Source organism: Schistocerca americana, chromosome 2 (genome assembly GCF_021461395.2).
Source record: "Schistocerca americana isolate TAMUIC-IGC-003095 chromosome 2, iqSchAmer2.1, whole genome shotgun sequence".
Classification (NCBI taxonomy): Eukaryota; Metazoa; Arthropoda; class Insecta; order Orthoptera; family Acrididae; genus Schistocerca; species Schistocerca americana.
Window position 1 is genome coordinate 322,141,573 of NC_060120.1, and position 24,641 is coordinate 322,166,213.

The 24,641-nt window shown below is 46.2% G+C and overlaps 1 protein-coding gene across 1 annotated transcript in view; it reads left to right on the forward strand.

The window, feature by feature from the left end:
- The window catches only part of LOC124593990 (protein sister of odd and bowel-like), a 217,046-nt gene that overhangs the window by 14,207 nt on the left and 178,198 nt on the right, over window positions 1–24,641 (forward strand). The window contains exons 2-3 of the mRNA XM_047132342.1: window positions 1,762–1,899; window positions 2,107–2,351. Coding sequence (XP_046988298.1) covers window positions 1,762–1,899; window positions 2,107–2,351 — 383 coding nt within the window. The remainder of the gene's footprint in view (window positions 1–1,761; window positions 1,900–2,106; window positions 2,352–24,641) is intronic.

The following is a 24,641-nucleotide window of genomic DNA, read 5'->3' on the forward strand; positions in this document are numbered from 1 at the left end:
ACTGACATGTGTTTACATTTTCTCGCAATTTCGGTGCATAGATCCTGAGAAATCAGTACCCAGAACAACCACCTCTGGCCGTAATAACGGCCTTGATGAGCCTGGGCATTGAGTCAAACAGAGCTTGGATGGCGTGTACAGGTACAGCTACCCATGCAGCTTCAACACAATACCACAGTTCATCAAGAGTAGTGACTGGCGTATAGTGACTAGCCAGTTGCTCGGCCACCATTGACCAGACGTTTCAATTGGTGAGAGACCTGGAGAATGTGCTGGCCAGGGCAGCAGTCGAACATTTTCTGTATCCAGATAGGCCCGTACAAGACCTGCAACATGCGGTTGTGCATTATCCTGCTGAAATGTAGGGTTTCGCACGGATCGAATGAAGGGTAGAGCCACGGGTCGTAACACATCTGAAATATAACGTTCACTGTTCAAAGTGCCGTCAATGCCAACAAGTGGTGACCGAGACGTGTAACCAATGGCACCCCATACCATCACGCCGGGTGACACGCCAGTATGGCGATGACGAATACACGCTTACAATGTGCGTTCACCACGATGTCGCCCAACACGGATGCGACCATCATGATGCTGTAAACAGAACCTGGATTCATCCGAAAAAAATTACGTTTTGCCATTCGTGCACCCAGGTGCGTCGTTGAGTACACCATCGCAGGCGCTCCTGTCTGTGATGCAGCGTCAACGGTTGACCACAGCCATGGTCTCCGAGCTGATAGTCCATGCTGCTGCAAACGTCGTCGAACTGTTCATGCAGATGGTTGTTGTCTTGCAAACGTCCCCATCTGTTGAGTCAGGGATCGAGACGTTGCTGCGCGATCCATTACAGCCATGCGGGTAAGATGCCTGTCATCTCGACTGCTAGTGATACGAGGCCGTTGGGATCCAGCACGGCGTTCCGTACTACCCTCCTGAACTGACCGATTCCATTTTCTGCTAGCAGTCATTGGATGTCGACCAACGCGAGCAGTAATGTCGCGATACGATAAACCGCAATCGTGATAGGCTACAATCTGACCTTTATCAAAGTCGGAAACGTGATGGTACGCATTTCTCCTCCTTACACGAGGCATCACAACAACGTTTCACCAGGCAACGCCGGTCAACTGCTGTTTGTGTATGAGGAATCGGTTGGAAACTTTCGTCATGTCAGCACGTTGTAGGTGTCACCACCGGCGCCAACCTTGTATGAATGCTCTGAAAAGCTAATCATTTGTATATCACAGCATCTTCTTCCTGTCGGTTAAATGTCGTGTCTGTAGCACGTCATCTTCGTGGTGTAGCAATTTTAATGGCCAGTAGTGTACACATGCAGACTGAAGCAACGAGCCTCTGCAATGCTATACGAGTTTAGGGAGAATACCAAGCGGGCTGACGGGAATTTGGATGGGGGAGGGTGGCGTGTTATGTTAGTATGTGTAATTCTGTAAAGCCACGGTGCCAGGGTGGAGTAGTGGTCAGCGCATCTGCCTAGCCAGCAGGAGACAGGTTCGAATCCTCGCCTTGGTGCATATTTTCATTCCTCGCTTCAATCTGCATATACATCGTAAATGTCTGACACTTGTAAATGTCTGTGGAACGATATACGTAGTTTCATTTAATAAAAGTCTTTCTTCCCATGTACTGTGCGTGAATAGAATCGAAAGGGGAAAGAATAACACTGGTACTGTTCTGTAGTAGTTACTGTGTGGTGGCTTGAGGAGAACAGTGTGGAGTGAGACGGAGGCTGGTACACGACAGGGCGCCGTGGTGACGGCTCTGCAGCAGGCGGCGGCCGCGCCCAACCAAGCGGCTGCGGCGGCGCTCAACCTGCATGCCATCGAGTCCTACCTGGCGCTGCAGAGCCTCACGCAGATCGTCGCCTCCAACACGAAGCAGGTGGGCGCGCTGCCACCGCTGCTGCCCCCGCCGCTGCCGCCCCCGGCGCACGTCCCCGAGGAGAGCCCGGCGGTCGCGGCCACCGAGACGCCCGAGCTACCTCCTGCCGTCGCCGCCGCCGCCGCCGCCGCCACTACGACCGCCTCAACGGCCTCCTCCACCCCCGCGGTCTCTGCTGGCTCGGCGCCACAGCCACCCCCGCCGCCGCCTCCGGCGGCCTCCGTCCCGGCGCCGTCGCCTTCGCTGGCATCTGGCACCTCCCACAGCCACCACGCGCACCAGCACCAACACCACCGGCCCAAGAAGCAGTTCATCTGCAAGTTTTGCTCGCGGCACTTCACCAAGTCGTACAACCTTCTCATCCACGAGCGCACGCACACCGACGAGCGGCCCTACTCGTGTGACATCTGCGGCAAGGCGTTCCGGAGACAGGACCACCTCAGGGACCACAGGTGAGTGGTTGCCAAATATTCCCCATTCTCAGGATACGCTGGCGAACGGCTAGACTTACGATTTTACTCATCAAGTAGATAAACCTGAATGTGGGCCATGTGTTTGGGATCTAGTTCTTAGTTGCTGATGAGTCTTCCGGGCTGCAATTTCGTGGCCTGGACATCTTTAGAGGCGCTACTGTCGACACAGAGATTTGCCGATTCAGCGTCGCCTGGAGCTCCTCTACAGATGTCCAGCGCAGCTCATTACGAAACGAAAGGAGCCAAAAAGTTTCTTCGACGACGGCCATTCAGCCCGGAAGACTCAACAGTACTCAATCATTAAAGGCTTTCTGTAGGATGAAACTACTTCTCCCATGCCTTATTTCCCACGTTACTCGGGGTCAATCTTGTTAGTCTGGTTACGTCATTCTTAAATTTCTTCATCCTTCCTGGTCTTCCACTAGGCTGCTAACCAGTATATTTGTTGTGCGTCCAGGACTTCTAAGTACTGCTTAAGTCACATGGTTAGATTCACGGCACAACACATGCCCGTGCCAGTATCCAGAAAACTTTTCCATTATGTTTTCTGCCTGAAAAGAGCCGCAGATGTGGTTGCTTCTTACTCCCTTAGGTTCACACCTCTAGGCTAGCGTAGCAACCTTGTCTCTGTTACACGGAGCTTCCGTTCGTTTGATTTTCACATGGCCTAAATTTGAACCCTACGTCAGAGCTGGCTTTATCGCTCGTTTCTATATACACTCCTGGAAATTGAAATAAGAACACCGTGAATTCATTGTCCCAGGAAGGGGAAACTTTATTGACACATTCCTGGGGTCAGATACATCACATGATCACACTGACAGAACCACAGGCACATAGACACAGGCAACAGAGCATGCACAATGTCGGCACTAGTACAGTGTATATCCACCTTTCGCAGCAATGCAGGCTGCTATTCTCCCATGGAGACGATCGTAGAGATGCTGGATGTAGTCCTGTGGAACGGCTTGCCATGCCATTTCCACCTGGCGCCTCAGTTGGACCAGCGTTCGTGCTGGACGTGCAGACCGCGTGAGACGACGCTTCATCCAGTCCCAAACATGCTCAATGAGGGACAGATCCGGAGATGTTGCTGGCCAGGGTAGTTGACTTACACCTTCTAGAGCACGTTGGGTGGCACGGGATACATGCGGACGTGCATTGTCCTGTTGGAACAGCAAGTTCCCTTGCCGGTCTAGGAATAGTAGAACGGTGGGTTCGATGACGGTTAGGATGTACCGTGCACTATTCAGTGTCCCCTCGACGATCACCAGTGGTGTACGGCCAGTGTAGGAGATCGCTCCCCACACCATGATGCCGGGTGTTGGCCCTGTGTTCCTCGGTCGTATGCAGTCCTGATTGTGGCGCTCACCTGCACGGCGCCAAACACACATACGACCATCATTGGCACCAAGGCAGAAGCGACTCTCATCGCTGAAGACGACACGTCTCCATTCGTCCCTCCATTCACGCCTGTCGCGACACCACTGGAGGCGGGCTGCACGATGTTGGGGCGTGAGCTGAAGACGGCCTAACGGTGTGCGGGACCGTAGCCCAGCTTCATGAAGACGGTTGCGAATGGTCCTCGCCGATACCCCAGGAGCAACAGTGCCCCTAATTTGCTGGGAAGTGGCGGTGCGGTCCCCTACGGCACTGCGTAGGATCCTACGGTCTTGGCGTGCATCCGTGCGTCGCTGCGGTCCGGTTCCAGGTCAACGGGCACGTGCACCTTCCGCCGACCACTGGCGACAACATCGATGTACTGTGGAGACCTCACGCCCCACGTGTTGAGCAATTCGGCGGTACGTCCACCCGGCCTCCCGCATGCCCACTATACGCCCTCGCTCAAAGTCCGTCAACTGCACATACGGTTCACGTCCACGCTGTCGCGGCATGCTACCAGTGTTAAAGACTGCGATGGAGCTCCGTATGCCACGGCAAACTGGCTGACACTGATGGCGGCGGTGCACAAATGCTGCGCAGCTAGCGCCATTCGACGGCCAACACCGCGGTTCCTGGTGTGTCCGCTGTGCCGTGCGTGTGATCATTGCTTGTACAGCCCTCCCGCAGTGTCCGGAGCAAGTATGGTGGGTCTGACACACCGGTGTCAATGTGTTCTTTTTTCCATTTCCAGGAGTGTACATCCTTTTGACATCGAAAGGCATTCTCTCATCGCACATGGTCGCTGTTCGTGATCTCTCAATCTTTATACAATCTTAAGCCTTTATATGTCAAATCTGTGGATGCTATTACTGATCCGATTGGTTGGTGTTAGAAGAGCATTGTGTAAATTAACACTCTGTGACTAAAAGTACTCTGTGTGATCAAAAGTATCCGGACACCCCCATTTCATATCAGGTGCATTGTGCACCACCTACTGGCAAGTACTCCATAGCAGACACCTCAGTAGCCATTAGTCATCGTGACAGAGCAGAATGGGGCGCTCCGCGGAACTCATGGACTTCGAACGTGGTCAAGTGATTGGGTGTCACTTGTGTTATACGTCTATACGCGAGATTTAAACACTCCTAAACATCCCTATGTCCACTGTTTCCAATGTCGTAGTGAAGTGGAAATGTGAAGGGACACGTACAGCACAAAAGCGTACAGGCCGACCCGTCTGTTGACTGACACAGACCGTCGACAGTTGAGGAGGGTCGTAATGTGTAATAGGCAGACATCTATCCAGACCATTACACAGGAATTCCAAACTGCGTCAGGATCAACTGCAAGTACTATGACAGTTAGGCGGGAGGTGAGAAAATTTGGATTTCATGGTGGAGCGGCTGCTCATAAGCCACACATCACGCCGGTAAATGGCAAACGACGCCTCGCTTGATGTAAGGAGTGTAAACATTGGACTGTTGAACAGTGGAAAAACGTTGTGTGGAGTGACGAATCACGTTACACAATGTGGCGATCCGATGGCGGGGTGCGGGTACGGCGAATTCCCGGTGAACGTGATCAGCCAGCGTGTGTAGTGCCAACAGTAAAATGGTGGTGTTATGCTATGGTCGTGTTTTCCATGGAGGGGGCTTGCACCCCTTGTCGTTTTGCGTGGCACTGTCACAGCACAGGCCTACATTGATGTTTTAAGTAGTTTCTTGCTTCCAACTGTTGAAGAGCAATTCGGAGATGGCGATGCATCATTCAACACGATCGAACACGTATTCATAATACACGGCTTGTGGCGGAGTGGTTACACGACAATAACATCCCTGTAATGGACTGGCCCGCACAGAGTCCTTACCTGAACCCTATAGAACACCTTTGGGATGTTTTGGAACGCTGATTTGGTGCCCGGCCTCACCGACCGACATCAATACCTCTCCTCAGTGCAGCACTCCGCGAAGAATGGCTGCCATTCCCCAAGAAACCTTCCAGCACCTGATTGAACGTATGCCTGCGGGAGTGTAAGCTGTCAACAAGGTTAAGGATGGGCCCACACCATATTAAATTCCAGCATTACCGATGGAGAGCGCCACGAACTTGTAAGTCATCTTTAGCCAAGTGTCAGGATACTTTTTATCTCATAGTGTATCTGAACACCTGTTAGTGCACTTTAATATCGAGTGTGTCCACCCTTCGCCTTTATGACGGCTTGATCTGTGCTTGGGGCTCTTTCAATGAAGAGTCTGTCTCTCGGGGAATGGCAGAGCCGAAACTACAGAAGATGGCATTGAAACAGAGGATGACACGCGTAAAGCTGAAATACTAAACACCTTTTTCCAAAGCTGTTTCACAGAGGAAGACCGCACTGCAGTTCCTTCTCTAAATCCTCGCACAAACGAAAAAATGGCTGACATCGAAATAAGTGTCCAAGGAATTGAAAAGAAACTGGAATCACTCAATAGAGGAAAGTCCACTGGACCTGACGGGATACCAATTCGATTCTACACAGAGTACGCGAAAGAACTTGCCCCCCTTCTAACAGCCGTGTACCGCAAGTCTCTAGAGGAACGGAGGGTTCCAAATGATTGGAAAAGAGCACAGGTAGTCCCAGTCTTCAAGGAGGGTCGTCGAGCAGATGCGCAAAACTATAGACCTATATCGCTGACGTCGATCTGTTGCAGAATTTTAGAACATGTTTTTTGCTCGAGTATCATGTCGTTTCTGGAAACCCAGAATCTACTATGTAGGAATCAACATGGATTCCGGAAACAGCGATCGTGTGAGACCCAACTCGCTTTATTTGTTCATGAGACCCAGAAAATATTAGATACAGGCTCACAGGTAGATGCTATTTTCCTTGACTTCCGGAAGGCGTTCGATACAGTTCCGCACTGTCGCCTGATAAACAAAGTAAGAGCCTACGGAATATCAGACCAGCTGTGTGGCTGGATTGAAGAGTTTTTAGCAAACAGAACACAGCATGTTGTTATCAATGGAGAGACGTCTACAGACGTTAAAGTAACCTCTGGCGTGCCACAGGGGAGTGTTATGGGACCATTGCTTTTCACAATATATATAAATGACCTAGTAGATAGTGTCGGAAGTTCTATGCGGCTTTTCGCGGATGATGCTTTAGTATACAGAGAAGTTGCAGCATTAGAAAATTGTAGCGAAATGCAGGAAGATCTGCAGCGGATAGGCATTTGGTGCAGGGAGTGGCAACTGTCCCTTAACATAGACAAATGTAATGTTTTGCGAATACATAGAAAGAAGGATCCTTTATTGTATGATTATATGATAGCGGAACAAACACTGGTAGCAGTTACTTCTGTAAAATATCTGGGAGTATGCGTGCGGAACGATTTGAAGTGGAATGATCATATAAAATTAATTGTTGGTAAGGCGGGTACCAGGTTGAGATTCATTGGGAGAGTGGCTTACAAAACACTCGTTCGACCTATACTTGAGTATTGCTCATCAGTGTGGGATCCGTACCAGATCGGGTTGACGGAGGAGATAGAGAAGATCCAAAGAAGAGCGGCGCGTTTCGTCACAGGGTTATTTGGTAACCGTGATAGCGTTACGGAGATGTTTAATAAACTCAAGTGACAGACTCTGCAAGAGAGGCGCTCTGCATCGCGGTGTAGCTTGCGCGCCAGGTTTCGAGAGGATGCGTTTCTGGATGAGGTATCGAATATATTGGTTCCCCCTACTTATACCTCCCGAGGAGATCACGAATGCAAAATTAGAGAGATTAGAGCGTGCACGGAGGCTTTCAGACAGTCGTTCTTCCCGCGAACCATACGCGACTGGAACAGGAAAGGGAGGTAATGACAGTGGCACGTAAAGTGCCCTCCGCCACACACCGTTGGGTGGCTTGCGGAGTATAAATGTAGACGTAGATGTAGAAGATAATGAGATTGGATTCTGGAGTCTGGAGCCACATCGACTTTCTAACCCATCCCAAAATGTTCAATTGGGATCCGATTGGTATTATGGGTAGCTAATCAACATCGGGATTTCATTGTCGACAAACCATTGCCTCACTGACACTGCTTTATGACAGGATGCATTTTCATGGCGATGCAGTCATCATCTTCAGGTTGTTTCTCTACTGTACCTATTACACTATCATGTAAAATGTGTTCACGTTCTTCCACATTTAGCATTTTTTTAAGCGCAGTAGGAGGACCTCATTCTCACCTCTGTAACACCCACACGCCGTAACAGCACCTCCTCTGTACTTCATTACTAGCACTATATGTGATGGCAGGTAAAGTTCCTCTGCCATTCGCCAGACCAGAACCTTCCCACCGAATTGGATATGGCCTGCAGTCATCTGCTGTCCAGTGACGTCACTCTTTACATCAGTTCACGTGTCGCTTAGGGCTGACTGCAGATATATGTGGTTTATGAAGAGCTGCTCGACCATTATACTTCACTGTTTTCAACTGTCTGCACACAGTCGTGCTTGCTGGACTGCTGGCAGTAGGGCATACTTCGGAATTCCTTCCGCGGATATCACGCGATTTTTACAACCACCCTCCACAATTCTCGACGATCTCTGTTCGTCAGAACATGAGGTATGCTTTGGTCTTGGTTTAGCTGTACTTGTTATTTCGCGTTTTCGCTTCACAGTCTCATCACAAACAGCCGACTTGGGCACCCCTAGTACGGATGAAATGCCACTGATGGATTTGTGACTCACAATCAAATGACGTCCAATGGCTAGCTCATGGTCGAAGTCACTGAGCTTTTCTGACCGATCCGTTGTGCTGTTGCTGCCTGTCCACTGACAACGCTGTAGTCCCCGCCTTCTTTTATATTGGCCTCTCGTGACATCTGGGCTCTGAGCACTATGGGACTTAACATCTATGGTCATCAGTCCCCTAGAACATAGAATTACTTAAACCTAACTAACCTAAGGACATCACACAACACCCAGTCATCACGAGGCATCGTGACATCTGGTGTTCAGTTAAGCATTACATATGGATGTCTGGATACTTTTAAACAGATAGTTTAGTCACTGTTTAGAAATGGCGGTCTTTCTTCACGAGTTGCAATAGACAAACTCCGTTTTCGTCCTACTTTCTCTAAGCCTACTACATTCTTGCCCGTGAACCAATAATTATGGTCGTACTGAATTTCTGGTACAGATTCTGCTATTAAAACTATATCGTCAGTGTACAAATGTGCGCATGTAGCTGGTTTCTGCAGACGTTCTGAGACATAAATCATGACCTGATTACCTCCTACTTATGTGTTTGTAAACGCGAGTAATTTTTTTATATACATTCTACACCTTACACCTTTTATTTAGTAGTTACGACCTTTCAACTCTTATTTCTGTTTAACATTGAATCTTTCACTCCGCAGTGTAGTGTGCGCCTATGAAACTCCCTGCTAGATTAAAATTATGTGCCAAACCGGGACATTTTCTGGGGAAATACTCTTACTGACTGAGCTATAAAGGCATGATCCACTACTCGCCCTCACGAGTACACTTCTGCTAATATCCCCTTTATTGTTTCTCGGACCTTACATTCGACTGCATACTTTGCTGGATTGTCACTTCTGGTAGAAAGGTAGTGTGGAGGATTGGCTTAGTCACAGTTAACTATTGTTTCTTATTTCAGTTGGCCCAAAAATTTAATTTTAAGAGCAATTTCTGTACAGAAATATCTGACTTTTAGCCTTTTTTCTGAAATTTTTTTCGCTATAAGTAATCTTTATGACATTCGAAATTGGAATTAAACTCTGGAAATTAGTTATACGGTAAGTAAATGGCATATCGGTGGCTCTAGTTTACATATTACTGGAAAAAACATCCCGCCAAATTGGAGGCAGGAATACATTGACAATAAATCTTCCAACTATACATTAAAGTTTCCAAATGTACTTCCTCTTGTGGATCCAGTCGAATGCGAGCCTAAATCTCAACAACGTTTCTACGAAGCAATAGCTAATCACCTTCTGCTAACTCTTTTTGCATGTATCGCTGTAGTGTCATTACATCATTTCCTTTAACAAATTTTTTACTAGCATCAGCAACTCACCCCGTGTTACAGCTGGCTGAAGTTACTCAGTCTATTTCATATCAGACCAAGTCGGGTACTGTTCCGTTATCCTAGGAACCATAATCAAAACATGGATGTTTAGACTATATTTAAGAGAGACTGTAGGATCTGATGACCAAAAGACACTTATTTTAAAAACACAAGCGCAGAATCCTCGTTTTTCAGAAATAGAAGTTCTGATGAGTTTTTATGTCCTCCCTGAAAACTCAGTCCCAACTATTTGTAAATGAAAGAAAGGAATAAAATGAAAATTATTTGTTTACAATTAACCGACATGGAGGTCATTAGACTTAGCATAGGTTCAATAGCTTACTAATGACGATGGAAATTGAGTTTATACTTGATGAAGGAATGTTTTGGAATTCGTGATAAGTTGTTCAGGGAAACCGTATAAAATCCAAGATCAGTTTGCGAAAAGGAATCTAAGCCACTTGCCCTGACAAAAGGGTGTATACCTTACTTCTCACGCACCACGCTATGCCTCATTCTGAGACTATACTCGGATAATCGTTTTTCTTGTCCATTTTTATCTAATTCGTCTTGTGCGATGCTGTACATTTGCCCAGTGCCGTTTCTTGACGTTACCATTAAACTGTATACGAAATTTCTTGGTCTGAAGGGATTCAGAGACAGAGCAGTAGTCAAGACAGACGGAAGACGGAAAATCAATTAATTTATAGTTATTTACATAACAAGATGAGTGGGGTCGTTAGAGTTATAACTGAGTCTAGGCATTGTCGTTTATTTGCATCATTTCGTTTGAAGGGCTGCGTATTTGTATAGGGACAGTTCGTAGTTGTCTTATCAAAAACAAAATTATTGGTATTAACAAAAGTGATTTGCGGAAATCGCGGTAAACTGAAAAAGGAGCAGTCGACCAGAGATCTGGTCCGCTGCGGTGTGTCCGTTGCTTTGTGATGATGGTAGTAATGACCCGGCGTTTTATCTCTTCAAGTAGAAATGTGACTAGTTCAAAAAAGGCGACGAATTTTCAGTTTAACCTTAGAAGGTGAAAATGACAGCAGGATAATGGATACAGACTCTCTTCTCTGGCATTATTTCCGTTTTTTGGGGTCTTGCACGATGGATACCCCAAAATCTACTGTAGACCATTATTATTTTTTGTGATTGAAAGCCAGTCCTGTTACCGCTTATCATTTAAACTAAACGGAACGCCACCATTTTATAGATCTTATCTCTATGTAATTTCTTGTCGAAACATACTGTATATCTTGTCTCTAGGGCAAAGGTAGAAACTGACTTTAATCACCTACTTAGTAGTCGTCATTCGTCTTCCTAAATATTAAAAATATCCCATACCCCAGGTCTTGCCCCCTTCCCCCACAAACTGTCGTATGAGCGCTCTTGCCAAATATATAGTTCAGTGTCCTGATTCGTTCTGGTCCCAGCTGATCTCATTGCCTCAAACTATACGTCATATGTGGAAACTCAGTTTTCATTTCAGGTATTAGAAACTAGTAACGAGCTTAGGTATAGAATCACGACTAAGAACGGGTATCTAATCTTCACGGACAAATATATTCGTAACTCCTTGTTTGAAATGAAATTATGGGAATGTCGTTGACATAACTTATTGCTATAATGGGAAAAATGCATTGGAGCTTTTATATAAATGAACCATGACTATCTAGTTATACCGCTAAACATGATTTAGCATGAATGTAATCCATATTCTGAAGACAGTTGTGCAGAATTAGTGATGGGCCTTATTTATATACTTCATATTTTCGGTTATTTGTTGAAATGTCAAGGTAACACAAAGTGATAGCACGCCATAGCAAGTATTGCGCTGGAGATCAGCTAGACCGCAGGTTGGCTCGTCCTTCCAGGAAGCGGCGGGAGAGATCGGCGCTGGAAACCCTGGCCAGACCACCCACTTAATTAAGGCTGCCGTTATAATAGGGCGGCTACTACGGTCCTCCCACACCTAACAATGGGAACGGCTGTTACGGCAGGTAGGAGGGCGCCGCTATGGGAGAGCACAGTATAACAGTACGGTACGGTAATAACACTCATTTCGGTTCGGGGACGGATCCGCAACAGATAGCCCCGGCGCGCTCTGACGTTTACTGCCTCCGTGGGAAGGAGTGCGGATCCTTCACTGGACTGAAACTAGCAAAAAAGGAGCACGCGGCCCCCAATGAGCTTACGAGTGGGTACTGGGTCAGTCCTCTGGTCTGAGGCACCATGTCGTGAAGTTTCTTACATTGCTATGGCGTTCAGTCCCGATACATACTACAAATACGAGACAGCAACTAACGAGAACAACTAAACAGTCATTAGAAAAGCAGGAGTGTACAATATTTACTCAACGCTTGTTTTTTTTTTTTTTAGTGAGTCAAAATTATTGGTTGGGTCTACAATATATATATATAAACTCTAGGGAGGATTCGGAAAAACAAGCTCTAATGAACTTACGTCCGCAAATGCATGGTTTCCAAGCTATAGACCATTAGTTCAGTGACACTCTGTTACAGAGACTGTGGTCTAATATGCGCTGTACCATGCAGCCACAGTTACGGTTTACATTGTTTTCTCCTAGGGGGTGATACGGTGACAGCGAAACATCAGTATCGTTGCAGCCGGAATGTGTGGTCCAGGATAATTAGCAACCTTTTTTGGTGCCAGTCTTCCTTCCACGTCGCCTAACAGGCCGGGACTATCGGCGTTTCTTGCGGATGACTTTGCCTCCCCTGTTGGAAGAACTGCCATTGATGACTCGAAGGGTTATGTGGCTGCTACATGATGATGCTCCAGCCCACTTCGCCGTTAACGTTCGGACGCATCTCGATAGTGTCTTCCCTGGTCGATGGTTCGGATGAGGAAGTCCAGTTACGTGGCATGCTCGTTCACCGGATCTCAACCCGTGCGATTTTTGGTTTTGGGGCCATCTCGAAAGTATCCAGATGTGGAGACAATGGAGTAGCATATTCATGCTGCCTTTGACACTGCTCGGATACAGCGTGGCCGATGTGAACGTGTAAGACAGAACATGCTACGGCGCGTCCACGCATGCGTGAGGCACATGGAAACGATTTTCAACACATACTGTAACTGTTGCTGCATGGTACAGCGCGCATTAGACCACAGTCTCTGTAACAATATGCATCACCTCGTTTCCGAGAGTTCCGCAACCTGTACAGGATATTGGAATAGAGATCAACATAAACATCATTTCAGCCCTTTTTATTGCTCATGAGAACCACACATGGCATGTTGTACCACCAAACAGCGAAACCTTCAGAGATGGTGGTCCAGATTGCTGTACACATCGGTACTTCTAATACCCAGTATCACGTTCTCTTGCACTTATGCATGCCTGTATTCGTCGTGGCATACTATCCACAAGTTCATCAAGGCACTGTTGGTCCAGATTGTCCCACTCCTCAACGGCGATTCGGCGCAGATTCCTCAGAATGGTTGGTGGGTCACGTCGTCCATAAATAGCCCTTTTCAATCTATCCCAGGCACGTTCGATAGGTTTCATGTCTGGAGAATATTCTGGCCACTCCTAAGCGGTCCATTCGGCATGTTGTTGGGCCCATGTGTACCGCGCTGGATGGTTGCAAAGATGGAACTCGCCATGGACGTCGGGAATGAAGTTGCGCATCATGCAGCCTATTGCGCACAGTTTGAGTCGTAACACTTCGTCCTGTGGCTGCACGAAAAGCATTATTCAACATGTTGGCGCTGATGTCAGGGTTCCTCCGAGCCTTAATCCGTTCAAAATGTTCAAATGGGTGTGAAATCTTGTAGGACTTAACTGCTAAGGTCATCAGTCCCTAAGCTTACATGCTACTTAACCTAAATTAGAGGAAAATCCAAACGACTACCACAACACCAGGGAGTTTTACACGCCATATTTCAGCAGCATATGGCCAGGAATGTGCAAGCCTTCTTCGAAGAACGAAGGGTACCACTGTTTCCTTGATCTGGCTGTTCGCCTGACATGTCGCCTATCGCCATCGAAGATGTCTGGGATATGGTTCGTTTATATCATTCTGTAGCCACAGTTCTTGTTTTTTTTTTTTTTTTTTTTTTTTTTTTTTTTGGAAGCGGGCACAAACCGCGTGGCAGAGTATTTCACCAGCAGCATATTCCATGCCACGACGTCTAGCGCGATTCTGAGTGCAGCACGTGGCGGCGCTATTCCGTACCGCGTATCTACAGTGTGCGTGTGTGTATGTATACGTGTGTGTGTGTGTGTGTGTGTGTGTGTGTGTGTGTGTGTGAAAGAATGACTCAATAAGAGAACTGCTACTGCTTATCTCTCTCTAGGTTTGGTCACAGCCAACGCACAATGTAAATCATGCTTTAAGTTCGTTTGCATATTCACTTTCCTTTTCGTTGCTACTCGTACTGGAAATTCCATTTCCACACCAGTAAGATGTGATGGACGTAATCAGTATAGTGTAATTTTAAGAACGAGGGATAGAAAGGAAAGGAAAGTGACTATTGGTATCACATGCGTCAGGACTGTGTGCGACATCAGTGGCGACGAGTGGAAATATGTGCTGGACTAAGACTCGAACCCTGTATCTCCTGCTTAATAGGCAGTTGCGGTAACCACTGTGCCACCCAGACACAGTGTTTATCGCACTTGCGCGGAGTATCTCGCCACTCCTCTCGGCCGGCTCACATTCCCACCTAGCGCCACCTATTTGCAGTCCCTGCCCATGTCCATGTCCTCCACGCTCGCTAAGTTGAGATTCCTGCAGGAGATCCGACGCAAATATGCATTCGCACTGAAAGTGGCAGATCCATTGCCCATCGAGGAGAATCAATTATGTGAATGCATGGTGTCTGTTCTTTCGGACAGACACGACGCATTCATGTAATCAATATTCTTAAGGCTTTCTCTGGTAACGAAGAACCTTGACCAATTTCCTGGTATTACCAGTTCTGTCAGTTCTGTGTGGCTTTGCAGAGCCCGGGAAATTATATTTAGGCTGGAATTTCACTCTCTCAAAGTATTCTTTCAATCACTTCTGTTTGTTCTGAAACCCAGCCATTTACATTCAATTTTACCGATTACGACAACGTTTGTGCATTTCTGTATATACACTATGTGCTTCTTTTCCGTATTCTTTCAGCTTTTGCAGTACCACTTGAAAATGGCCCAAAGGCCAATACTGCAGTTGTGAAATAAACAGCTGCTACAGTCAATGGTGAATATGACGTTCTTTAAAAAATTCTACATGATTGTGAATCCCGACTATGAGAAATTAATCACTTGCTAACTGAATTTACTTCTTATGTCAAGTACACATCATCGTGCATTGTGGGAAGATCGAAACACACTGAACGTAAAACTTGTGACGGTAAAATTGCAATTCGCCAAGAAAATTGATGGCCTTATTTTGTGCCATCAGAATATTTTTCATATTTCCTTACAGGCCGACGCTAACACATTTATTTGAACAACGAACCCCACAAAATATGCCAGTTTTGACATGACTGCATTAGCTGTTTCCTTAGATCGGTCCGCGAGCGAACAAGTGCCCGACGACAAGCTAATCTAATTGATAACTCTGTCGAACCACTGGACACTCCGCACCACGCAAGCGTATAACGTTACGGTAAGTTGTCTTCGCTGCCTGCGCGCTACATTCAAATAACGCAGCGCTCATAAACTCGTTTGTTCATCTGAAAGAAAATTGTCTAGGTCATAAGTATGCAGTTAAAAAGTCATGAAGGTGGTGCATAGGTTACAAATACATGGGTAAAACGGTAAATAGTTAAAAAGATAATCAGGAAAACTTTAAAGCGGTAACACGTTTAGCTCACTGGTGGCATAGACACTCTCTTCTCACTGCGAACCTTTACTCTGCTGATGTTCACATCGCCACCGTTACTTACTCATTACGCGTTAGCTATTTACTGTTTACCCATTTACTCGTTTAGGCATTTACTCATAACCATTACCTGTTACACATTAACCGTTACCAGTAACACATTTCCACGTTACACTGGAAAACAGACCGCAGTAGCTGATGTCTACAAAATCTGACAGTCCATAGTAGTTCTAGTTCACTGTACGTATTTCCCGTAAGAACTCTGATGAATAAAATTTCTGGAAAATATTTAGTTCAACTGCAGTAGTTTCCACTGTGTGATAGCATGATTTAATATTTTCAACAGAAGATAACAAGCGTTTTATATTGCGAACTATAGTTAATACCCTTGCATGAATTCATTATAATATTTGACTGACTTTGAAAGTGGGTAGCTGAAAGCACAATAATCCAGTGTAGTATCTACACTGAAGAGCCAAAGAAATTGGTACACCTGCCTAATATCGATTAGGGCCCCCGCGAGCACACAGAAGTGCCGCAACACGACGTGGCATGGACTCGGCTAACGTCTGAAGTAATGCTGGAGGGAACTGACACAAGAATCCTACAAGTCTGTCCATAAATCCGTACGAGTACGAATGGACAGAGATCTCTTCTGAACTGCACGATGTAAAGCATCCCAGATTTGCTCAACAGTGTTCATGTCTAGGCAGTTTGGCGGCCAACGGAAGTTTTTAGAGTCAGAATGGTGTTCGTGGAGCCACTTTGTCACTTTTTAGCAACTCTTGAGGTGGGATGTGTCGCATTGTCCTACTAGAATTGTCAAAGTCCATAGGAATGCAGAATGGATGCAGGTGATCAGACAGGGTGCTTACGTATATGTCACCTGTCAGAGTCTTATCCAGGTGTGCAAGGGTTCCCATATCATCCCAACTGCACACGCTCCACACCATTACAGAGTCTCCAGCAGCTTGAACAATCCCTTGCTGACCTGCAGGATCTATGGATGCACGAGGTTGTCTCCATACTCGTACACGTCCATCCGCTCGATACAATTTGGAACGAGACTCGTCCGACCAGGCAACATGTGTTCAGTCATCAACAGTCCAATGTCGGTGTTGTCGGGCACAAGCGAGGCGTAAAGCTTTGTATCATGCAATCATGAAGGGTTGTTTCGTTGATGTTTCGTTGAATGGTTAACACGCTGACACTTGTTGATGGCCCAGCACTGAAATCTGCAGCAATTCGAAAAGGGTTGCACTTCTCTCACGTTGAACGATACCCTTCAGTCGTCGTTTGTCCCGTTCTTACAGGGTCTTTTTCCGACCACAGCGATGTCGGAGATTTGTTGTTTTACCGGATTCGTGATACTCACAGTACACTCGTGATATGGTCGTACGGGAAAATCCCCACTACATCACTACCTCGCAGATGCTGTGTCCCTTCGCTCTTGTGCCGACTATAACATCACGATGACACTCACTTAAATCTTGATACCCTGCCTTTGTAACCTATCTAACAACTGTGCGAGGCACTTGTTGTGTTATATAGGCGTAGCCGACTGCAGCGCCGTATTCTTCCTGTTTACATATCTGTGTATTTGAATAGGCATGCCTATACCAGTTTCTTTGGCGCTTCAGTGTTTATAACTGCGTATTGTAATATTTAACATTATCAGTAGCCTAGAATAGATTCACTATAATGGTTGGCTGACTTTGAAAGAGCTGCAACCCTGTTTCGTGCAGATACGAATGTGAATTAGTACTCGAAGAGTACTGCCGGTCCATAGTGTCCAACGGGCGCAATATTTCGGCGATCAGACATTTCGCCATCGTCAGGTGCGCTGACGAACTGAGCTCCTGAGGCGCGCTGCAGAAGTTGTTGGGGCATCTTGGGTTGCCCAGTCTGAAAGATAGAAGTACAATACAAGCCTTGCGGCTACGCCTTCAATGATAACATATAATGGAAATAAAACATTGACTTGTTGGTGGGCTAAGATTTTCCAACATTGGAGCACCTACATATTTGCTGGCCAAATACCTGCCAGAATTACTAAGCCCTTATGTGGGTAAATGCCCTCATCAATTTCGTAATTCTGTGGATTCGTAAAACGTCTCGACAACTTCAAGCTGAAAGGCTCAAATGTCCTGGTGAATTTGGACGTTGTTTCATTATTCACCAGGGTGCCTCTTCGAGAGTCAGTTGAGCTTATTGCACAGAAATTTGACGAGAAGACGACCGTCCTTTTCAAGCACGTTCTGATCTCCACGTATTTTCTTTTTAATGGAGAATGCTATGAACAAACAGAAGGAGTCGCAATGGGGAGCCCACTCTCGCCTGTGGTCGCGAATTTCTATATGGAGTACTTCGATGAGGAAGCTTTGGCATTGTCCAAATGGAAACCTACTTATTTTCTATCTTATGTGGATGACACGTTCGTGATCTGGCCCCATGGAAGGGACAAGCTCCCAGACTTCGTTACACACCTGAACTTCATACATCCGAACGTCAAATTCACTATGGAGACCGAAGCACTAGGACGATTGCCATTCCTGGCCGTCATGGTCAAAAAAAGAGCGGAAGGCACCCAGGGCCACGGGGTATACAGGAAGCTGCCACCATCCTGCGCAGGAGGAATTGGGTGATAAAAACACTGGTGCAGAGGTCGCGCACCATCTCTGACGCACAGAGACTGCCCAAGAGCTGGAACACCTCAAAACTGTATTCCGGAAAAACGGGTACTCGGAATGGCAGATCAGACGCGCTCTCCGCCCCACCTCTACAGTACTGCCGGTCGCGGTGGTCTCGCGGTTCTAGGCGCTCTAGGCTCTAGGCTGCGACTGCTACGGTCGCAGGTTCGAATCCTGCCTCGGGCATGGATGTGTGTGATGTTCTTAGATTAGTTAGGTTTAAGTAGTTCTAAGTTCTAGGGGACTGATGACCAGAGCTGTTAAGTCCCATAGTGCTCAGAGCCATTTGAACCATTTCTACAGTACTGCGTGTGGAGACGGAAGAGGTCACGGATAAAGAGACAGCCACTGCCTATATACCGGATACTGGCAGACTATCGGGGAAAATAGGACGCATATTGACGCATATTGAGGAAGCACCGAGTAGGAACTGTCTTTTGCCCACCAAACAAAACGCGAGCATTATTGGGAAGTGTCAAAGACGATGTCGGTTTGCGGAAGGCCGGCATATACCAGATTCCGTATCAATGTGGGAAGACTTATATTGGACAGACAGTGCGCACCATCGAAGATCGTTGCCGAGAACATCAAAGGCACATTCGACTTGGGTACCCCAACAAGTCGGCGGCCGCAGAGCACTGTTTGTCCGAAAATCACGAAATGGACTACCAACATACCAGGGTCTTGGCACAGACATCTAAATACTGGGACAGCGTCGTTAGAGAGGCTATCGAAATTCGTACCAGGGACGGACTCATAAACCGAGATTGCGGCTACAAACAGCAGGGCATGGGGACTACCATTGAGTCTAATTAAAAAGACGCTCAGCAAAGGAAATGAACGGGCGACTAGTGAGGACGAGGCAATTACACCGACGCCACCACAGAGGCCGACGCCAGCGTCTCACCGACCGCTGGCGCGCGGGCGCTCACGGCGGAGAGAACGCCTCGCGAGAGAAGGGGATTTAAGACGGCCGCCCGCCCTCAGGAGCTCAGTTCGTCAGCGCACCTGACGATGTCGACACGTCTGATCGCCGAAATATTGTGCCCGTTGGACGCTATGGACCGGCAGTACACCCGTGGACTGTTCGAGCAAGAAATACGCCGGGAGGAACTGAAGAACTACATGAATTACTACTGTTCTGATGAAATCGTCTCAGGCTTCCGTATAGGTGGCTGCGCTGAAATTCTGCTACGTATCAGTAACTGTCACTCAAGAAGATGATGAGGGTAACATCTATACGTCGCGGAATTTCAGCGCAGCCACCTAGATGAAAGCCTGAGACGATTTCATCACCAGAGCACGACAGAGAAGTCTATATTCAAATATACTGCTGTTGAGCACATTGTGCCATCGTGATGACATGTAGTTTCTGCTGTGTGACGTCAGAAAGTGACACATATTTTGAACGGCAGGATGAAGCTGATTCGCTAGCATGGGGTTACCATAATGTTTGACTGACTTTACTATCGCTTTTAGAGGCAAGCTGTTGACGAATTTGGATGTGGGAACAACGTCGTTTACTTTGGTAATTTTCGTCGTCAAATGCACCTTGAACTGTAAGTTAGATCAGCCGTAGTGCCCATGTGTGTTGCCGGCCGGGGTGGCCGAGCGGTTCTAGGAGCTACAGTCTGGAACCGCGCGACCGCTACGGTCGCAGGTTCGAATCCTGCCTCGGGCATGGGTGTGTGTGATGTCCTTAGGTTAGTTTAAGTAGTTCTAAGTTCTAGGGGACTGATGGCCTCAGAAGTTGTCCCATAGTGCTCAGAGCCATTTGAACCATTTGAACCCATGTATGTCGTTCTATACTGAATCGATAGTCAAATGTATTGGATGACGAGAAGACAAGACTTTTCAGAACAAGTAAAACGCTCAGTCTGCGAGTTTTGTCTTGCTAATGCCTGCGTACCTGCTTTGTGACAGTTCTTAAGCATCATAGAACAATTTAAATGTGGAAAACCGTTTGAGGCTTCGTTGCACCTTTCACTGTTTGTGGTACAGAAATTGAGTTTTTTACATACACATGTGCTACTTGTCATACTTTTTAGGTAAATACTTCTTAACAAAGGACTCAGATTATTTGGATACTTTTGAGCACGACCAAGATGACGGGTCTGTAGTACACTGTGGCTGGCTGTTTCACTTTAATAGGCTGTAAAGTATTTACGATGTGTAAGTGCTATAAGTTACACCTTTAACGTAATTTTTGAGTAAGTTCTTTCAAACTTGGCACAAAATAAGAAGTTCAAAGCGTTTAAATATTTTTTTCCATGACCATAATGGCTTCTTTGAGGCTACATTGTGGTTAGCTTTTTCATTTCAATGCCCTGTAAAGCACTTTTAGATTTGGAAATACGGCAAGCTACACTCGTTTAGTAATTTTTTGGATAAATAATTTTGAATACGCCGGAAAATTAAAAAAATCAGAGTGTCTGAACACTTCTGAGCACGGCTAAGATGGCTGCTCTTGTACCACATTGTTTTTGGCTGTTCATTTTAATCGTATGTGAAGTATCAGGCTCTGATTTGTGGAGAGGGGAAGTGAGAGGAGGATAATGTTACAAGGCACAATTTGGCTAGCGTTGCCATAATTAAATTTTGTTCTAGAATTTTTCTTTTAGTTTCCCGCTATCTTGCATTTTTAAATTTTCCACCAACGCCATCTTGGATTTTTAAATTTCCGACCATCAGCCATCATGCCGTCACATTGCATATTTTTAATTTTCCTGGTAGGGCATCCTGGATTTCTTAATTTCGCGTCATCCTTCACCTCTGAGTTTTTTAATTTTCCACCAGCGACAGCGGCGTTACGACTGCAGCGCTGACGACTGGCGGAAATTTGTACTGTGGGTCAGAATGTACATAGCAGTCCAAATTCTTGGGTTGGGTTGTTTGGGGGAAGAGACCAAACAGCGAGGTCATCGGTCTCATCGGATTAGGGAAGGACGCGGAAGGAAGTCGGCCGTGCCCTTTCAAAGGAACCATCCTGGCATTTGCCTGGTGCGATTTAGGGAAATCATGGAAAACCTAAATCAGGGTGGCCGGGCGCAGGATTGAACCGTCGTCCTCCCCAATGCGAGTCCAAATTCTTACGCTGTTCACGTTCCCTCTATATCCTACCAGGCACCAGGCCTGCTGATAACAGTAAACACGAATAACACTAGGGCATTCTGTGGCCTTTGTGTTTATCGTAGGGAACCGCCATTCTATAGTCATTTACGTACCTGTCAATGGTATGGACGAATGCGAAGTTACGTTGGCACCCGACTGTGTCTTCTGGATTTTTTTCTTTTTTTCAGGCTGTATACTTCTGACATCGTCCTTGCTCTAACAATCCTCTGCAGTCAGCTCTATGACTGGCTAAAGATGGTCCAGCACTGTATTAAGAGTGTTAGAGAGCATTCTTACATTAATTCAATAACTATTCCTGCAGTAACGAGTAATGTAGACACAAATTAAGATGCCGACATAAGTAAAAATAATGTCACTACAGAATGTCGTCATCTTTTTACTTTGTGTTTTTAACCTCAATCTCAAGTTGAAACAAGGCGACTGAATTACAGTACACCTTATTAGTAGTGTCGTGTGACACTGAGGCTTGGACTTGTGGAAAAGTCAACTTCCAAGATCATGAAAAAATTCGAACCTGTTTATAAATGTGAAGATTAATAGCAAGCTATTAAGAACATCGGTCACACTGAAGACTATAGACGCTATGAAACCGAGACAGATACTTTTGTAGAACATGCGCTGACCAAAAGAAAACTTTATTTCATGCAGCTAATAATTAGAGGTATGAGAGAGTATAAATGAGCAGCTATAACAAAGGTAACACGCCTCCAAAATTATTGTACTGGAACCCTCACCGCTGGCACGCTCTCCAGATTATCTGGAAAGCAAGGGGCGGGGGTGAACTCTCCGGAGTAATAATCAACACCCTTGCGGTCAGACGCGGTACTGGAAGGAGAAGAAAAAATACAAAGAGGTATAAAAAGCAACGAAGTAGAAAACCAATTCAAACGGAGCGGTGCAGATAGGTAGTGAAGCAACAGGTGCAAGTGGGAGATTCTTCTCATACCGTAGCGCATTCCAATGCACACTGAAAAAGTGATATATAAATAGCTTTAAGTCAGGGAAATATTACAACTATTGCTGAATTTAAAGCCGTGACTGTCTTCGGTTATTGATGTCTTCCTTCTTCTGACCTCCTGACCAATATTCAGTTATTCGGTAAATTTGATTTGCCATTCGAAGCACAACAAACAGTTGCAGTGTACTTCACACAAATAAAGCAACTCGAGCGAAAGCTAAGATTTAGACCAAACATGCCTCAATCAGTTAAAGGTCGATGATTTTGTTCGTACCATAATGTCATATTGCTGTCCATCTGCTACTTGTGTAGATACAGGTATGAACAGGATTCTCTTATGAGCACGTGACAGTCGAGACGTTTGATCGACACGACACAAGTCGCACATCTTTGCGTAAGGTCTAACGAAATGAAACCCGAAACTTGAAAGCGTGTATTCATTAGACTCTTTGACGCTGTGTCTTTTTCCCTGGTTTATCGTCTTCAATAATTCGTGCTATCTCTTGTCCGTCTAACCAAATCTCTTCAGTTGGTAGCAGGACGACATACACATAAACAATGATACGTGGGCAAAATTATGTGTTTCATGCGTCCAGAGATGATACTAGCGACGCTATAAAAGCGGAAAAAAAGCGTGGCAGAAACTACTTTTAGTTTGTGGCAATGGAGGAAATTTTTGTATTGCCACGTCACTCTTTGAAGGTGGTAGTTTCGCGTTTCACCTACATCTCTACCCCGTATATCATCGCCCGCTCTAAGGCAGAGAGTACATACTCACTTTCCTCCCTTACTATCCCATTCGCAGATGGTATACACAGGAAGAAATATTGCCAACATTCATCAGTGTAATACAAAATTTCTCTTATTCTACCGTCTTAGTCTTTCGCGAGGTGTATGTTGGAAGTTAGAACTACTTAAACCTAACCAACCTAAGGACATCACACACATCCATGCCCGGGGCAGGATTCGAACCTGCGACCGTAGCGGTCGCGCGGTTCCACACTGAAGCGCCTAGAACCACTCGGCCACACCGGCCGGCTTACACGAGGGTGGAAATATGTGATTGTTCCACCATAAATCCTACATACTTGGCGGTTGGGCAGGTTGTAGTAACTGATTGCCGATCGTATAATCAAACTACATCGACACTTTTCGTCTACTTACGCACACTGCATTAATTTATCGTGTGGGTGAGCCGCAAACCTTAGGATCAATGCGGATCACCTTCGTGTCTCATTCCAAAAATAAGACAGAGTAAGGTGGCGCTGTGGTTAGCTCACTGGACTCGCATTCGGGAGAACGACGGTTCAAACCCGCGTCTGTTCCTCTGATTTAAGTATCCCAAAATTTCCCTAAATCACTTCAGGTAAATACCGGGATGGTTCCTGTGAAAGGGTACGCCCGATTGCCTTCCCCATCCTTCCCTAATTCGATGGGACAGACGACCTCGCTGTTTGGTCCCTTCCCCCGAATCAAACAAAGATAAGAATTTCTTTACGGATCCGTCCCCCTGTACACAATTGCGTCCCTGAGTACAGACTCAGAGAGCAACAGACGCTATGTGGCAGGTCGTTCATACAGGGTGTTTCATAGTTTTTGTATCAAACGTCTAGGGTGATAAATCGCGTCATGGAGAACCACTCAAGCATTTTTTTATCCAGTCTTTGATCACAATATTAATTCTTTAGACGATGACCGGTTTCAATCCGTAATGACCATCCTCAGATATTTTTTACACCGTGTCCTAAAGTGATAAGGACATGGTGTAAAAGAGATCTGAGGATGGCTATTACGGACTGAAACCAGTCACCGTCTAAAGAATTCATATTGTGATCAAAGACTGGAATAAAAAACACTTGACAGTATTGGATCACTGTTTGTATACGCGATCATGTCGCAGTTGGTGGTGGAGAACAACTGCCGTTAGAGACAAAATAGTCCGCTCCCAACGATGATAGGCGTCCCTTAGTATACTGCGACCCAGAGACTACGAGATTTTACCGAACTATTAGTCAACGGCCATGCCCTGATGGATACACCGGTTTTCTTCAAATTACCGAAGTTAAGCACCGTCGGGCGCGTCAGTATTTGGATGGGTGTCCATTTGCGTACGCTGCGTGCTAGTGACAATTTCCCCTTCCCATTTACGGCAGAGGGGGTGTGGGGGTGGCGGCATAAAATCCCTGGTCACTTTGCGCTAA